The sequence below is a fragment of the Micropterus salmoides genome, unplaced genomic scaffold (genome assembly GCF_014851395.1).
Source record: "Micropterus salmoides isolate LMB-PRFRI ecotype aquatic unplaced genomic scaffold, ASM1485139v1 Ms_hic_scaffold_3, whole genome shotgun sequence".
Taxonomy (NCBI): domain Eukaryota; kingdom Metazoa; phylum Chordata; class Actinopteri; order Centrarchiformes; family Centrarchidae; genus Micropterus; species Micropterus salmoides.
Genome location: NW_024042261.1, coordinates 9810789 through 9824770, shown reverse-complemented (window position 1 = coordinate 9824770; position 13982 = coordinate 9810789). Strand labels below are relative to the sequence as shown.

Here is a 13982-nt window from a genome sequence, read left to right as displayed (position 1 = left end):
GAATTAGTATGCTACTTGAAAACATGCATGGATGCAGCGGAGTGGAGATGGTGTTTTTTGGCTAGCAGTCAGACACAAACTCCTCTTTGTGCCAAGAGGGGCCTGATTTTTTAATATCACAGCTGACTATTTGTCATCCATGTGTGTGAACCTTTACACAGTTTACAACTTTTCAAATATTTCCTTGGCCCTCGACACCCGCTGCATTTCCTTTCATCAGACACTGTTTATCCTACACACGCAAGAAATGGAACACACAGAGGCTATTACCTTTAAACCAAGAATGTGTCTGTGTGGATACTGTGTTTACACATGGGTGCATTTTTGTGCATGACTGTTACAGTTTAGTCTGTGTTCTTGTCTGTATGTGTGTGTGTTTGTGGTGAGTTAATTTATATTATACACACATCACAGTGTCGTGTTACAAGCCGGTACTCTAATGTTCTACAGTTCTATCGTGTTTGTGCATGTACAGTATGTATGTTTTCTGCGTTTCACATTACAGCAGCACGTGAGCGTAAGCAGCCGCTGCCTTCAGACATTGCGGTCATCATGTACACCAGCGGATCTACAGGCATACCAAAGGGCGTCATGATCTCCCATAGCAACATCATCGCTGGCATCACGGGCATGGCCGAGCGGATACCCAACCTGAGGTAGGCATCACAAACTCGTCCAAAAACCATATAATACACACTTGGAAATGTGATATGAGACATTTCAGGACAACGGCTGGTCAGATTTGTAATCTAGTTTATTCCTTGATCAGATAGTTCCTCATTTTTTTTATTATAATTTTGTCAATGAAAAAAGGTTCCTGTGTGGCTGCTTATGTTAATCAACAATTTAATAATTGAATAGTCTGACTTGATTGTATTAAGTCAAAAAAGATCAGAAAAAATGTTTACAGTAAAACTTTCACTGGTCTGGTATGCTCAAACATGTTTTGACAAATAAATGCAGGTCTCAAATAGACGCCAGGTCTGGTTTCTGTAGACCTTCTTTGGATGTATAAAACCTCTTAAAGCCCACCAGGTCACCTGCTCAAGCTGCTTAGATCATGCATACAAATGTAAATGTTATAACTTTTGTCAAAATGGATCGTTCAATCGTTCAGTTAATTTCACGGAAACAATTCAGATTCACCTGTATGGTTAACAAGAGAGACAAGAAAAGGCACTTTTTCATACTACTTTTTCAAGTAGTATGGCTAAAGTAAACAGTTTGATAGTAGCCCATTTCCCATCTTTGCTGAGCAAGAGTTTTGTTTGAAAGGAATTGAAAGCCTGTCTCTTATAGATGCATGTCCCAAATATAAGTTCAGTGAGGTCAGTGACTGAAGCAAATAAAAGCCTGGGCTATTAATGGAAGTTTTATGGTATATTCCTCAAGGCAAGGTATCAGAAAAGGTATTATTTTCATATCCATACCAAAACCAAAATCATATTTGCACTAGCACTACTAAGAGTTAGATGAGAAAACTGATGCCACCCTCACGTCTGTACTGCCAGCATCCAGTTAACTTAGCTTAGCATAAAGACTGGAAACAGGGGGAAAACAGGATTCACCTACGAGCACCTCTGAAGTTTACTGAACTCTAAAGCTCCTTCAGTTAGAAGTCACTGCCCCCGGCCAAGACAGAGTCCAAGACATGATCCCCCATAAAATCAGAACCTTTTGTTTTTACACATACGTTTACGTACAGACAGGGGGGCGAGAAGGCGGATTTTGTTTTTCTTTTGGGCAGAACCAGCCCACCTGTTTCCCCCGTTTTTATGCTTAGATAAGCTAACCAGCTGCTGGCAGTAGCTTTATATTTAGCGTACAATCCTGAGCGTGGTATTAATCTTGCCATTTGGCTCTCGGCAATACAGCAAAGAAGTGTGGGTCCCAAAATGTTGAACTATTCCTTTAGCCTGAACCAATTTAAGCCATTTGACTGGGGAACTTTTTGTGGGGGGTGAGCTGCCTGGGAGGAAGTGATGTGTCCGGTAGACAGTCCAGGGCAAAAGTCGTAACTTTGTTCTTTTTACATTACTACTGTTGTGAGCAGAATTATACGCTGTTTCCTTTCACTATTACTGTCTGCCTAATGTGAGCAGGGTGCCGTATGCACCTAAATCCATTTATGCCTGATAAAATCAATTGCATTATATCAGCACAGGAAGGACAATAACTTTCTCTCATCCTGCGTTTCAAACTCCCCTCTTTGATTAATCTCTGCCGTCACTGGCGAAAATCAGCTGTAAGATGGTGTGATAGCACTGTGTTTAAGGAAAAATGCCAAATGCTCTTTCAGGCTAACTTCCTGGTCGAGGTTTCCATGTCAAGTGAGCACATGCACAAGTATGAGTCACCCAGCTAGTGCCATTATACAACACAAGTGTTTACATTAAAACAGAAACCGTCCCTTCGCTCTGGTGAACGATTTGGGGGTGAGAGGAAATGCAGAAGGGAGGGAGTTCAGTATGAGTGGAGGGAAAAAAACTGGGAGGATGTGAGTTTGGGTGAGAAGGATGGAGGTTAGAGGGGTTAAGGATGTTACGATATCTATCATACGTCTAATGAAAATGATGGCTTTCCCTTCGGCATTAAGTAAGATGACTGTGCAAACCTCCTCCTCGTGTATGGCCTGAAAACACGTACATTGAAATGGGATTCCAGAGAATTTGGAGTATCCAGAAGTACTTGTGTTCAGATAAATATGTGGCCAGTAGATCATTTCCAAGCAAAGGAAAACACCACCCCCATTTTGTACAGATAAGCATTTATCTTCTAAAGATTATTATGAGATGATATATGATTCCAGAGGTTGTGAAAGTTTGTATTAAAACTGATTATATAGCAGATCATACAGTTGTACTTGTATAAATTACATTTATTGAGCTTGTTGAACTTACGTAGAGCTAATACTTGAATGAGCTGTATATAAGAGTGTCCTTGTGTTTACAGTGAGGAGGACACCTACATTGGCTACCTGCCGCTCGCCCACGTACTGGAGCTCAGTGCAGAGCTCGTGTGCGTTTCTCACGGGTGCAGGATCGGCTATTCCTCACCTCAGACCCTAGCTGACCAGGTACAGTTAAAACTGAAACAGGACTGCATTTACATTTCATCATAAACTTTCTATAAACTCTCGTTTCTTTTTCCCACCCGAAGTCAACCAAGATCAAGAAGGGAAGCAAAGGAGACACCAGCGTCCTGCAGCCCACGTTGATGGCAGCTGTCCCGGTACGTCATTGTTATGTTTGAGAAGCCTTAGCCAGTTACAGGATATCTAATCCAATCGCTCTTCCTAAGTCTGTGTTTCAAACAATGCTGCTTGGCTTCATTTGGCAGCAAGTCAGATTTCACTCTGTCTTTGTTCACAGTCCAGCTGTGGAGACTCAGTGACAGAGTCCAGCAGACCCATGCCTGCTGGACTCTGTCTCTGGACTGACTGTGACGTAAACACTCTCTGCCTCCTACTGCTGGCCAATGCTGTGCTTCATCACTAAACAATGTTAGATACCCATGGGCTATAATGCCATATTTGAGGTTGGCTAGTCCATCTTGTCTTTGAAGTATATTTGAGTGATTAATCCATTTCAGTAGTGATGATGCCAGGATGGGCTTTACTTAAAACCGTGCACCGCAAGACTAAGGAGGTTAATCCGACCTTCTTAAGGGCTTTATTAGTTTTAGGAGGAGTTTACAGTTTGAGGAAACCAATAAGTAGGGCATGCAGTTTGAGCTGAAAAGTGAAAGTTTGTAGTCAGGCTGTTACCAAGAATGTATCTAACAGTATCCACACAGCCATCAAAATACTTTGACAGATCTGTGCACTCAGAATTATGAGGATTAAAGCTGCAAAAATGTATATTTTTATATGAATAATGCAGTAAATAACTCTCTATGTGAAAGGGGTTCTTCGTGGTGACAAACTCACAGAGATTTATTATTCAACTCAGCAGACTCCTGGGTTTTAGCTCATTTTGAGCTATTTAAATAAATAATGAATAAAACCCCACTGTACACTATCTGTCCAGCACCAAATGGCTACAGACAAAGCAAGCAACTAGCTGGTAAACATAGTGGAGCATTTAGCAGCTAAAGAGCTAGATATTTCCCCGAGGGGTTAGTGGGGACCAAAAACAGAGCTTAAAAGGTGAATATTGGACTTACATTCACCATGTGGCCAGAAACAAGAATGAATTGTAAGGCCAGGTAAATTAATTTGTACAGCAATTTTCAACAACAAGGAAATTCAAAGTGTTTTATACAAAACATAGCCATAAGAAAAGAATGCTAATGATGTTCTGTAAATGCTAGAGGTGTAAACAACCAACTGTTTCCTATAAAATTCACCATATTAACTTAGGCAATAATGTGTTAGGGTTTACGGTTTATGATTCTGTTTAAACTTTTGTCGTAATTTTCTGTAGGCTAGCACTAGATAAGTGGTTGGCATTGATAATAAGGTGCACACATGTTTTACACCTAATATCATATCAGCTACTATGCACCACATTACAAGAAACTGTTCTCCATACATCATTTATTATACTTTTAATCTATAGTCATTTGTTTAAATGTTGTAGAGTGCATCACATCGACAGCAGGTCAATGAGTACTGAAAAATATTCTTTTTGTGTGTGGCTAATTTCCAGTGACTATAGTTGATGAAACTGTGTAAAGGAGGAGTTACGTTCCATCAGATGAGTTTCTATAATGTCAAGCATACGTCTTGCAAAAAAAAGATCTTTCACCAAAGATGAATACGCAGTTATGAAGTAACTTTAATAATTGCCGTGAAGATTCTTGAGAACTTGAGATGAAGGATGACAAAAAACCCTTGACAATAGGAGATTATAATTCCATTGCTCATGCTGGTTATACTGTACACCAACAATGTGCCCTTGACGCTGTATTCTCTCCGTCTCTCTCACACCATGAGCTCAGCCCCACCCCCAGCTCCCAGTGGTCATAGTGTAAAGGGCAGAGGGCCCCAGTGTCTGGAACCATTCACAGCTGTAAACAGAACGTGAGAAAGCCCCATGTGGTTATCCCCACGACACATACACTCATACACACTCACACATATTCTCGCACACACACACACGTACAAATTGTTTGCTGTGATATGACAGCAGGCTGCTGCATGAATCCTATGTCGACTTCCTCTCTCACTGCTTTAGCTTCACCCACACAACCATGCACAAACACACACACACATACACACACTGACAGACCAGATGGTTTTAATTATTTTTTTCTTTGTTTGTGCCCTTTACCCTATTTAACTATTAGTCCAGCTTTTGAAGACTGATTTGGATGAAGAAGCGTTCTTGATCTGTGGGTTTCAGTTATCTCTGCTACAGTCCCTTTGATAGTAGGAAACTCAAAGAATCAAGTCAAGTTAGGCTCACAACTGTATTGTGGCCAAGGAACAAAATAACATCAATTCCTTTGATATTTCTGTTCCCAGCACGGTCCTGTTCATGTCACCAGTTTAATCCATTTCATCCAGTTGATCCCAGACTAACAAATCCAAGCCAAATAAACAAAATTCCCTCTCATACACCCACTGTATTCTAGTACCAACCAGATCCAGCCAAAGATGCTGAGGGGCTGGTGAAAGATTTCAAGCATTTTGCTGCATAACCAAAAACTAGCTAAAAGAAGACAATCTTGGACATGGATGAAAGCTAATGTTGCTCTGTGTCAGCTTGATGTTTAATTAGGTTAGAGTTTGCTAAAATTTTAGCCACAAACTAGTGATATGTGGTGGCTGTGTGTCTTTCAGTTTTATCCTGCCCCCTAGTGGCCAAAACTTGATTTCTGCCGCTTTAAGAAATTTGTCGTTTTTCCATCTGCAATGCTAAGTGCAAGTCCTTTTCCAGTTTGTCAGAATCGCTTTTTCTTTTTTTTTTTACTTTTTACAGTAGTCAAACTAAATCATATCATATAAATCATAATCAGCTTTGTTTTGAATCATCGCAATAAAAAAAATGGCTAACAGAAAAAAGGCCCTAGTATGTAGTATATACTTGCCTCTGTAGTTTAGATCCAGTACACTCATCACTTCTCTTTCTTTCTTTCTGTCTCACCTCCATTTCTGTCCCTATTTCTGGTTCCAGGAGATCATGGATCGTATCTATAAGAACGTGATGACCAAGGTGGAGGAGATGAGCTGTGTCCAGCGAACACTCTTCATTCTGGCCTACAACTACAAACTGGAGCAGCTCGCCAAAGGATACAGCACACCTCTATGCGACAAGTGTGTGGATGAGATGTTACAGTGACTTTTTTACAAGAGTTATAAAGAATTTCTTCAGTCAGTAGAAGAGCATGTTATTCTCAGGTTCACTCACTTGTGCGTTCTCCCGTCCTCTGTTAATCCACCACTGCCTTCTGTTTATCCTTCCAGGCTGGTGTTCAGGAAAGTTCGGTCTCTGCTGGGAGGTCGGACGCGAGTTTTGTTATCAGGTGGAGCGCCGCTCTCCGCAGCCACGCAACGCTTCATGAATGTGTGTTTCTGCTGCCCGGTGGGTCAGGGATACGGCCTGACGGAGACCTGCGGTGCTGGAACCATTAGCGAGCGTAAGCAGCAGTGAGAGTCGCACAGTAGTATACGGTTAGAGACAAAACAAATGGGCATAACAATACAGATATTTAGGCATATCAAGCAAATCACAAATAGAGAGTAAAGTTGGCACTAAAACCTAACTCTGTGCTTCACAACTGCTTGTCACTGTTACTTTCACTAAAATTGGTATTATAAATTAATTTATATTTAAAACTGTAGACTATACTGTACTAACTAAATATAGACTGAGACCAGAAAGTATTAATTGATTTTTGGAATTTTGGAATTTGTGTTAAGTTACTCTTTGAGACTAACTTTGAAAACTCAGAATATCTTTGTCAGCTCAACTAGGAAACCATGAAGGAAACCAAATAGTTTTCACATCCCATGTTCATCATTTTTCCTGATAGGAAATTAGCAAAATTATTAAAAAGCCACCCTAGCAGCTTGGTTATATAGATTGCATTGTCAAGTGGTGGTTCCATCCACCACTTTGTTATTAACTGAAACATCTCACCAGTTATTGGATGGACTGCTATGACATTGTTTACCTTATGCCAGTGATGATCCTGACTTTTACACCACCATGAGGTTGACTTTTGTGGTTTTTAGTGAAATGGCTCTTCAACTTTTGGTCATTAAATTTGAAAACCATTAATGCCATCAGGTGAAAATGTTATACCTGCTGAACATCAGCCAATTAGCATTGTGATTACAAGCATGTTAGCATGCCGACGTTAGCATTTAGTTGTAGCACTGTTGTGCAGAGAGCAGCTAGCTTGGCTCTGGACTGTTAGTCTTGTTTATCTGCAGTAACCTTTTTATATACAGTGTATGGCAATAGCTCAATGTTTGAGGAAAGACATATATCAACAGTAACAACTGCTTTGTTAACTAGAACAAAATTAAAATAGTAATTTGCTCGCTAAGTAGCACATTATTTCTGAGCAACTTCCCACAGTTGATCAGAAATAAACAGTGGAGTTTCCACAGCGTGCAAGCAGAGATAAAAGCAGTGGGAGGACATAAAGAGGGAGAGTGAAATGTACAGCAGTGATGGGAAAATTAATGAGAGGAAAATCATAAGTAAATATATTAAAATACAGACAAATGATCCCCCCCCCCCAAAATGCAGATATTGCAGCTATGTGCTTTACTACGTTATAGCTTCTCGTAAACAGGGAAATCATTCTCCTATCTCTTAGTAATGTGCGTAAAAAAGAATGCTTCTCATATCTGCGGTGGTGATGGTTGTCCCAATGATCTGTTTTGAACTTGGTAGCTTATCTCTTGGCTTTCAGTGCCAACACATTTGTCAAATAGTGGAAACACTCCCAGCCTTTCCCAGGCAGACTAAACCAACAGAGCGGCCCACTGCCCGTCGTTTGAGCCAGGAGAACACTGTTTTGTGGACAGTCCTTTGGGATGGGGTTTCCATGGCGAGGCAACACGTGAGGTCAGGTTGCTATGGTAATAAATGTCATGCCTTGATGCTTGTGTGTTTCCTTATCGCGTGTGTGTGTGTTGTCTGTTCCAGTGTGGGATTACAGCACTGGGAGAGTGGGAGGGCCGCTGGTTTGCTGTGAGATCAGGCTCAAAGACTGGGAGGAGGGTGAGTGTGACTGGAAGAGGAGCTACACACAAACACACAGAGTCTATGATGAAATGATGATTCACAGGGATATACATTAAACCATGTGCCTTTTGTTTCCCACATGGGAACACTTTTCTGAGTTTACCAATCCATCCACCATTATTCATTTCCTGTACTAGTGAGATTGTCAGCATTTAAGGAGAGATCACTGTGGCGGGTCTATAACCTTGAGGGAACCTGAGGGATAATAACTCATTGTACTGAAGCTCCGTTCAACCTTGATACTTATCAAGTTGAGTTTACTGCTTGCTTAGCTCACAGAGCGGAAATAGAATTTCAAAGTAAACATGCTGTCAGGTTTTTATCTCCACTAAATTATTATGTGGCTGTAAATTGTTTGCTTTACTGCTGTTTGTATTTAAAGTCCACTGAATTCAAACTCTCCTTGCAGGTGGTTACCGTAGCACCGACAAGCCGCATCCAAGAGGAGAGATTCTGATTGGTGGACCCAACGTAACCATGGGATACTACAAGAACGAGGCGAAACACCAAGAAGACTTCTTTGTGGATGAGAACGGCCAGCGGTGGTTCTGCACAGGAGACATCGGAGAGTTTCACAGAGACGGGTGCCTCAAGATAATTGGTGAGGAAAGGTTGGGTGGGTGGAAGTTTAGAGGAAATATAAGTGGTACAGATGCAGATTACATCACTAGTTAGATATACACAGTTTCTTCTCCCCAGCTTCTTCCCTTCGTCTTAGGAAATACAAACATACCCACATTTGTAGAAGCGCACATGGAAACACACGTGTTATTACAGGCAGCGGCCTCTGCTGTGTTTCCAGATCGTAAGAAAGACTTGGTGAAACTGCAGGCTGGAGAGTACGTCTCCCTGGGAAAAGTGGAGGCCATGTTGAAGAACTGCCCTCTAGTCGACAACATCTGTGCCTATGCCAACAGGTGTGTGTGTGTGTTTGTGTGTTTGTTGTTTGCTTGTTTGCTTGTTTGTGTGTGTTCGTGCATCGATTCAAAAGACTAGAATGTGATTCTATTGTTAATATCTGTCTATTGATATATTATATAAATATTAATGTATTTTTATTGGCTGTGTGGGCTTACATTATTAGTTAGACGCAAGAGGACCAGTAGAAGTAGTTGCAGTGTGTAAAAACTGCTGATTTTATGGTAAAAAAGTAAAGATTAGATTAGATTCAACTTTGTTGTCATTAGGCAGAGTACAGATACATAGCTAATGAAATCACTACAACTCATCTAAGATTCTCTAGTGACAAACCCGCAGAGAATTATCACCTAATTCCGCTGCTCTGTCAAGCTTTCTAGCTTATTTTAGCTAATAGTTTTGTTTTTTTCGTTTTTTTGTACTTAAATGTTCAGTCTCATGAGCCAGCAAAGGTGGTGGCTGCTTGCAAGTAAACATGGATGTAAAGAATGCAAGTTGCAACATGTTAAGAATCGGAGTCAGGTTTGCAAAAACAGCTTTGCAGGATAAAGGAAATGCATTCACCATGTTTGCTAAAGCTCAAGGATACACAATGAGGTTTGGTGAGAAACACTGAACGTAAACAGAAACTTTGTTTGTTTACAAGAAAACTCCACAGGGCAACTTGACACTGTTATTTACTGAAGCATATAAAGCAATCTGTAGTTATGTTTATTGGATTTCTTTTGACAAAAATAATTTCTGTTGGTGTATAAACTTTTCTGGCTACATGTTTGGTCACCTCATCCTGACTGATTATTGCCATAATTTTTACATAGCTTCTGTTACAGATTTACATTTACATAACAACTGATTTTGAAGGTGTTTGTGTCTCCTGCTCCATTTGATGCCATATAAAAGCCTTTTACACTAGAAGCTTTTTGATTTAGATTCTGAACAACATATTTTTGCACCCTGAAATGTTGATTCAGTTGTGTCATAGTGCAACAGAGCAATCTGTCCAGGCATGTATTATTTGTGTTTCTTTTTATGGACAATGATCACACTTGGTGAAGAATTAATGGCTGGTGCATGCTCCATCATCACATGCGGCCGAACAGTTGCCAGAAAACACACAAAGACCAGTGTTGCTTAATAACTGCAAAAGACTCTTTTTCTTTCACTTTGACACACCTCTTGTCGTCTCCCCTCTTCCCACTCTGCAGTGACGAGACGTATGTGATTGGCTTTGTGGTGCCCAATCAGAAGCACTTGCTGGCTCTGGCTGACCAGTACGGTGTCCAAGGCTCATGGGAGGAACTGTGCAGCAGTAAAGCCATGGAGGAACTGGTCCTCAAGATCATCACTGAGGTGGCTCTAGCAGGTGAGATGAGGTCAAACTTTAGCTTAGAGCTCCAGACACACGTGGGTACAGATTTTTACCATGTTGGGACCTTTTAGTGATGAGTCACAAGTTAATGTTTCGTCTTCCTCTGTTGCAGCCCAGCTAGAGCGCTTTGAGATCCCTCGCAAGATCTGTCTGAGCCCAGACCCATGGACTCCAGAGACCGGATTAGTGACTGACGCGTTCAAGCTCAAACGCAAGGAGCTGAAAACACGTTACCAGGACGACATTGAGAGAATGTACGGTGGGAAATAACGGACAGCACTGTCCGTTCTCAAAGTACAGACCAACACTTGACTCTGAACACTCCTAGTACCCTCTCACAGCTCCCCTGCATCCTTCCCCATGAACTTACGAGCCACCGTGATCTGTCGTAAATCCTAACACTCCTCTCAGAGAAAGAAGGATAAAAATAAGGTGTTACCAATTCCAACACGGAACACTTGAATTAGTAACTAAAAACTAAGTGTTGAGGAAAACGAAAAAGAAACTGCCTTTCCCCTTTTTCAACCGAGGTGTATGACCTCTGTGTTGAGAATTTTTATTGTTCCAGATGTGAGTTATGAAACAGTTGACGTTGTCTGTTGAACTCATTCTGAGTGCCACAGCAGAAGCTCAGGTCGGGTAAATAGGTTTGTTGCTTTGTGTTCACCCATGACACACTAGAGTGGTTGGTGTATGTCTAGATATGTCCCTTAGTTCAGTTTGATCCTCTTTTAAACTTTTTGCAACTTAAAGGTTTCAACTTCCTCCTTCCTGCAGGTCAGGAGACGGTTAACTCTTTTGTTTTTGTTGTTGTCAGTGGTTTATTTTGTCCCCCACCGACAGTCACACTTTGACTCCCATGGTCGTGGGAGGGCTCCAATCAGCACATCTTGATACCAAGCACAAAGTCATTTGAGGGCAAATGAGAGCGGCTTGTTAAAAATGCTAAGATCATATCAGGTGTAACAATTTGTATCTTTTCATCATCGACATTAAGGCCATTGTCCTTTTTATAGGAAAATAACAAAGATTGCACCTAATATTCTTATTTAAAAAGAAAAGAAACAAAGATGCACTGTTGTTTAGTCTGTTGTATTTTCCTATCGTGATAGTACTTAATACTTTTGTATGTGCTGTACCACATTGTGCACAAAAACGCACATTTACATATTACAGCTCAAATGACTGTGTAATCATTGTCATAGTTGATAAATCATAGTAGAATATAAAAATGTATCATTTCTGTCCAAATAAGGGCATTGATTACAGATAGGACATAAATAAAACATTCTCAATGTGTGTGGCTGCACCAGTTGAAAAATGAGCCCACTTCTATAAGTGTGACTTCTGTGTGTATGGCTAACATTTATTCTGCAGGACTGTCATTACCATCTTAAAGCCTTGTCATGTATTTCTGTCATCGGCACAAGTATGACTAAGTGGGGCGACTCATCCATGTCCATACACAGCACAAACATGACCCCAACATCCCTCACAATGTGACACCTGTTGCTTTCTCTTGTGATTCTGAGTGGCGTCTTTCTAATTTCCTGACTGTTTCTGCCTAAGTGTACATATATGTATGTGGAGCCGTGCTCGGCGGAGGAAGCACATGCATAGCCTCTATTTTAACTTGAGCTTTATTATCATAGACCTGTTTTGGAGCACCACTCCCTCTCTGTATTGAGAGCCTGCCTTGTAACATAAGTGCATCCAACTATTTATTTGTAATTTGCCTTTGGAAAAATACTCAAATGACATAAATAAAGATGGTGTTTGGTCTACATGCAGGAGTATTTTATTGTTTTGGAGAAATACATTTAATGTTTCTGCCAGAATGACCAAGTCTAATTAATTTAATTTAGAGTATTACGCACTATAATTCTTCAGCCCCATTGGGTGTGAAAACGAGGCCTACGTGACCAAAAGGCAGACACATTATGGCGTTTATTTATCTGTCTGTACAGCTTTTCAATGCTCAACAAGTATGACAGTATTAAGGCGTAAATTCCCAGTGTTGTCAGACTGATCCATGGCTGTGTCTGGTGGACAGGGCTGGGCTCAGGCAGACTATCAAATTAGATCAGCCATTTGGAGATTTCATTTTTAAAAGAAAGGGAGCCACCCTTAGAATGACCAAGAAAACACTGTAAAAATCACGAACAGCTGAATCAAGTGCAAATGTAAAATTCAATAAAACAGAAAAAAAGATGTCTACCTGTGAATTTGATGCATATTACACTTTTATTATAAGTGTTGGTCTCTGTTTTTTCATGTTACTAAACCTATTTTCCAAAATCCTAGCTTTAATATACAGTAGCATTCTGCACTGGTGAAATGTAACCTACAACAAATACTCCAGTAAATCAAGTACCTGACTTAATTAACCCAAGTACAACTTTGAGCTATATACTCGAAATACTCGCTTTACTTTCTATTTTATGCTACGTTATACTACTGTCAGAGGGAGATTTTGCACTTTTTACTCCATCACATTTATTTGACAGTTAAAGAAACCGGTTACTTTTTATTAAGATTTTACATTGGAAAAAAACATGATGTGCTTATAAAATACAAATGCTTTGTTCAAGACTAAAGAAGAGACTCATGCAACAGGCAAGAGCTTCCCATCCCTATTGGCAGTGTGTAATTGGGGGCCCTTGTCATGTTTCAGACGTGTATGAGTTGTTAGCAGTTACACAAAAAACTTAAACAAAAGAAAAGATTAATGTCCAAATAAAGCATAAATACAAATTTGTGTAGCAGAACTTGTTGTTTTTACTACTTTTTTGTGTTTGGAGGGGCCCAACACCTGGGTTGGGAAACATAGACTAAACCACCAGTTGAAACTGCACATACTGTACATATTGATACATCAGCATAAAAAAATCTAATAATGGCATGGAATCATGGTGTGTCTCTGCCTCTTTCCTGAAAGAAATAATTTGCTTTTGATTGTCGTTGCTCTGCCATTTCCACCTTGACTGTTTTGCATGATTTTATTCATAGGCTTCAGGTTCATTTGCAAAGAAATTGAAAAGTCATGTGTGATGAGATGAGGAGATGTATTTGGGCAGAGACAAACGTTGTAAACTTTCTGAGCTTAGCCCAAACCTAGGGGGGCCTCTGGGAGAATTATTTCCCATTTACTCCAGCTATATGCACTATATTTCAAGCCATGTGAGATAATAGAAAGCCTATAAATCTGTACATAATTTGGGTAAACATTAGAGTTACCTATGGGAAAAAATTATTCTCTTATTCTGTAGGGCCTACATCCAAATTTGTGTTTAATTGTTCCCCAACTGTCAACAAATATGAGAGGCAAAATTTGTCTGATGCTTTTAAGTTACATGATATAGGTAGGGTGGAATTTGGCATTAACAGCATTACTAATCTTGAAACCTATTTTTGTTACACCATGCTGGAGTAGAGTTCACAGAATGAACGCTGACAAATCTGATACATGCATGCCATAATAAGCAGGGCTG

At 40.3% G+C, this 13982-nt stretch overlaps 1 protein-coding gene across 2 annotated transcripts in view; it reads left to right on the top strand.

Annotated features, from left to right (window-relative positions):
- The window catches only part of acsl3a (acyl-CoA synthetase long chain family member 3a), a 30001-nt gene extending 17297 nt beyond the window's left edge, over positions 1-12704 (top strand). For both annotated transcript variants that reach the window (XM_038692941.1, XM_038692940.1), the window contains exons 6-15: positions 506-656; positions 2953-3076; positions 3160-3231; positions 6120-6259; positions 6410-6582; positions 8106-8180; positions 8614-8805; positions 9007-9121; positions 10328-10485; positions 10604-12704. In XM_038692941.1, coding sequence (XP_038548869.1) covers positions 506-656; positions 2953-3076; positions 3160-3231; positions 6120-6259; positions 6410-6582; positions 8106-8180; positions 8614-8805; positions 9007-9121; positions 10328-10485; positions 10604-10761 — 1358 coding nt within the window. In that variant the 3' untranslated portion in view covers positions 10762-12704. The remainder of the gene's footprint in view (positions 1-505; positions 657-2952; positions 3077-3159; positions 3232-6119; positions 6260-6409; positions 6583-8105; positions 8181-8613; positions 8806-9006; positions 9122-10327; positions 10486-10603) is intronic.
- The last annotated feature ends 1278 nt before the right edge of the window (positions 12705-13982 follow it).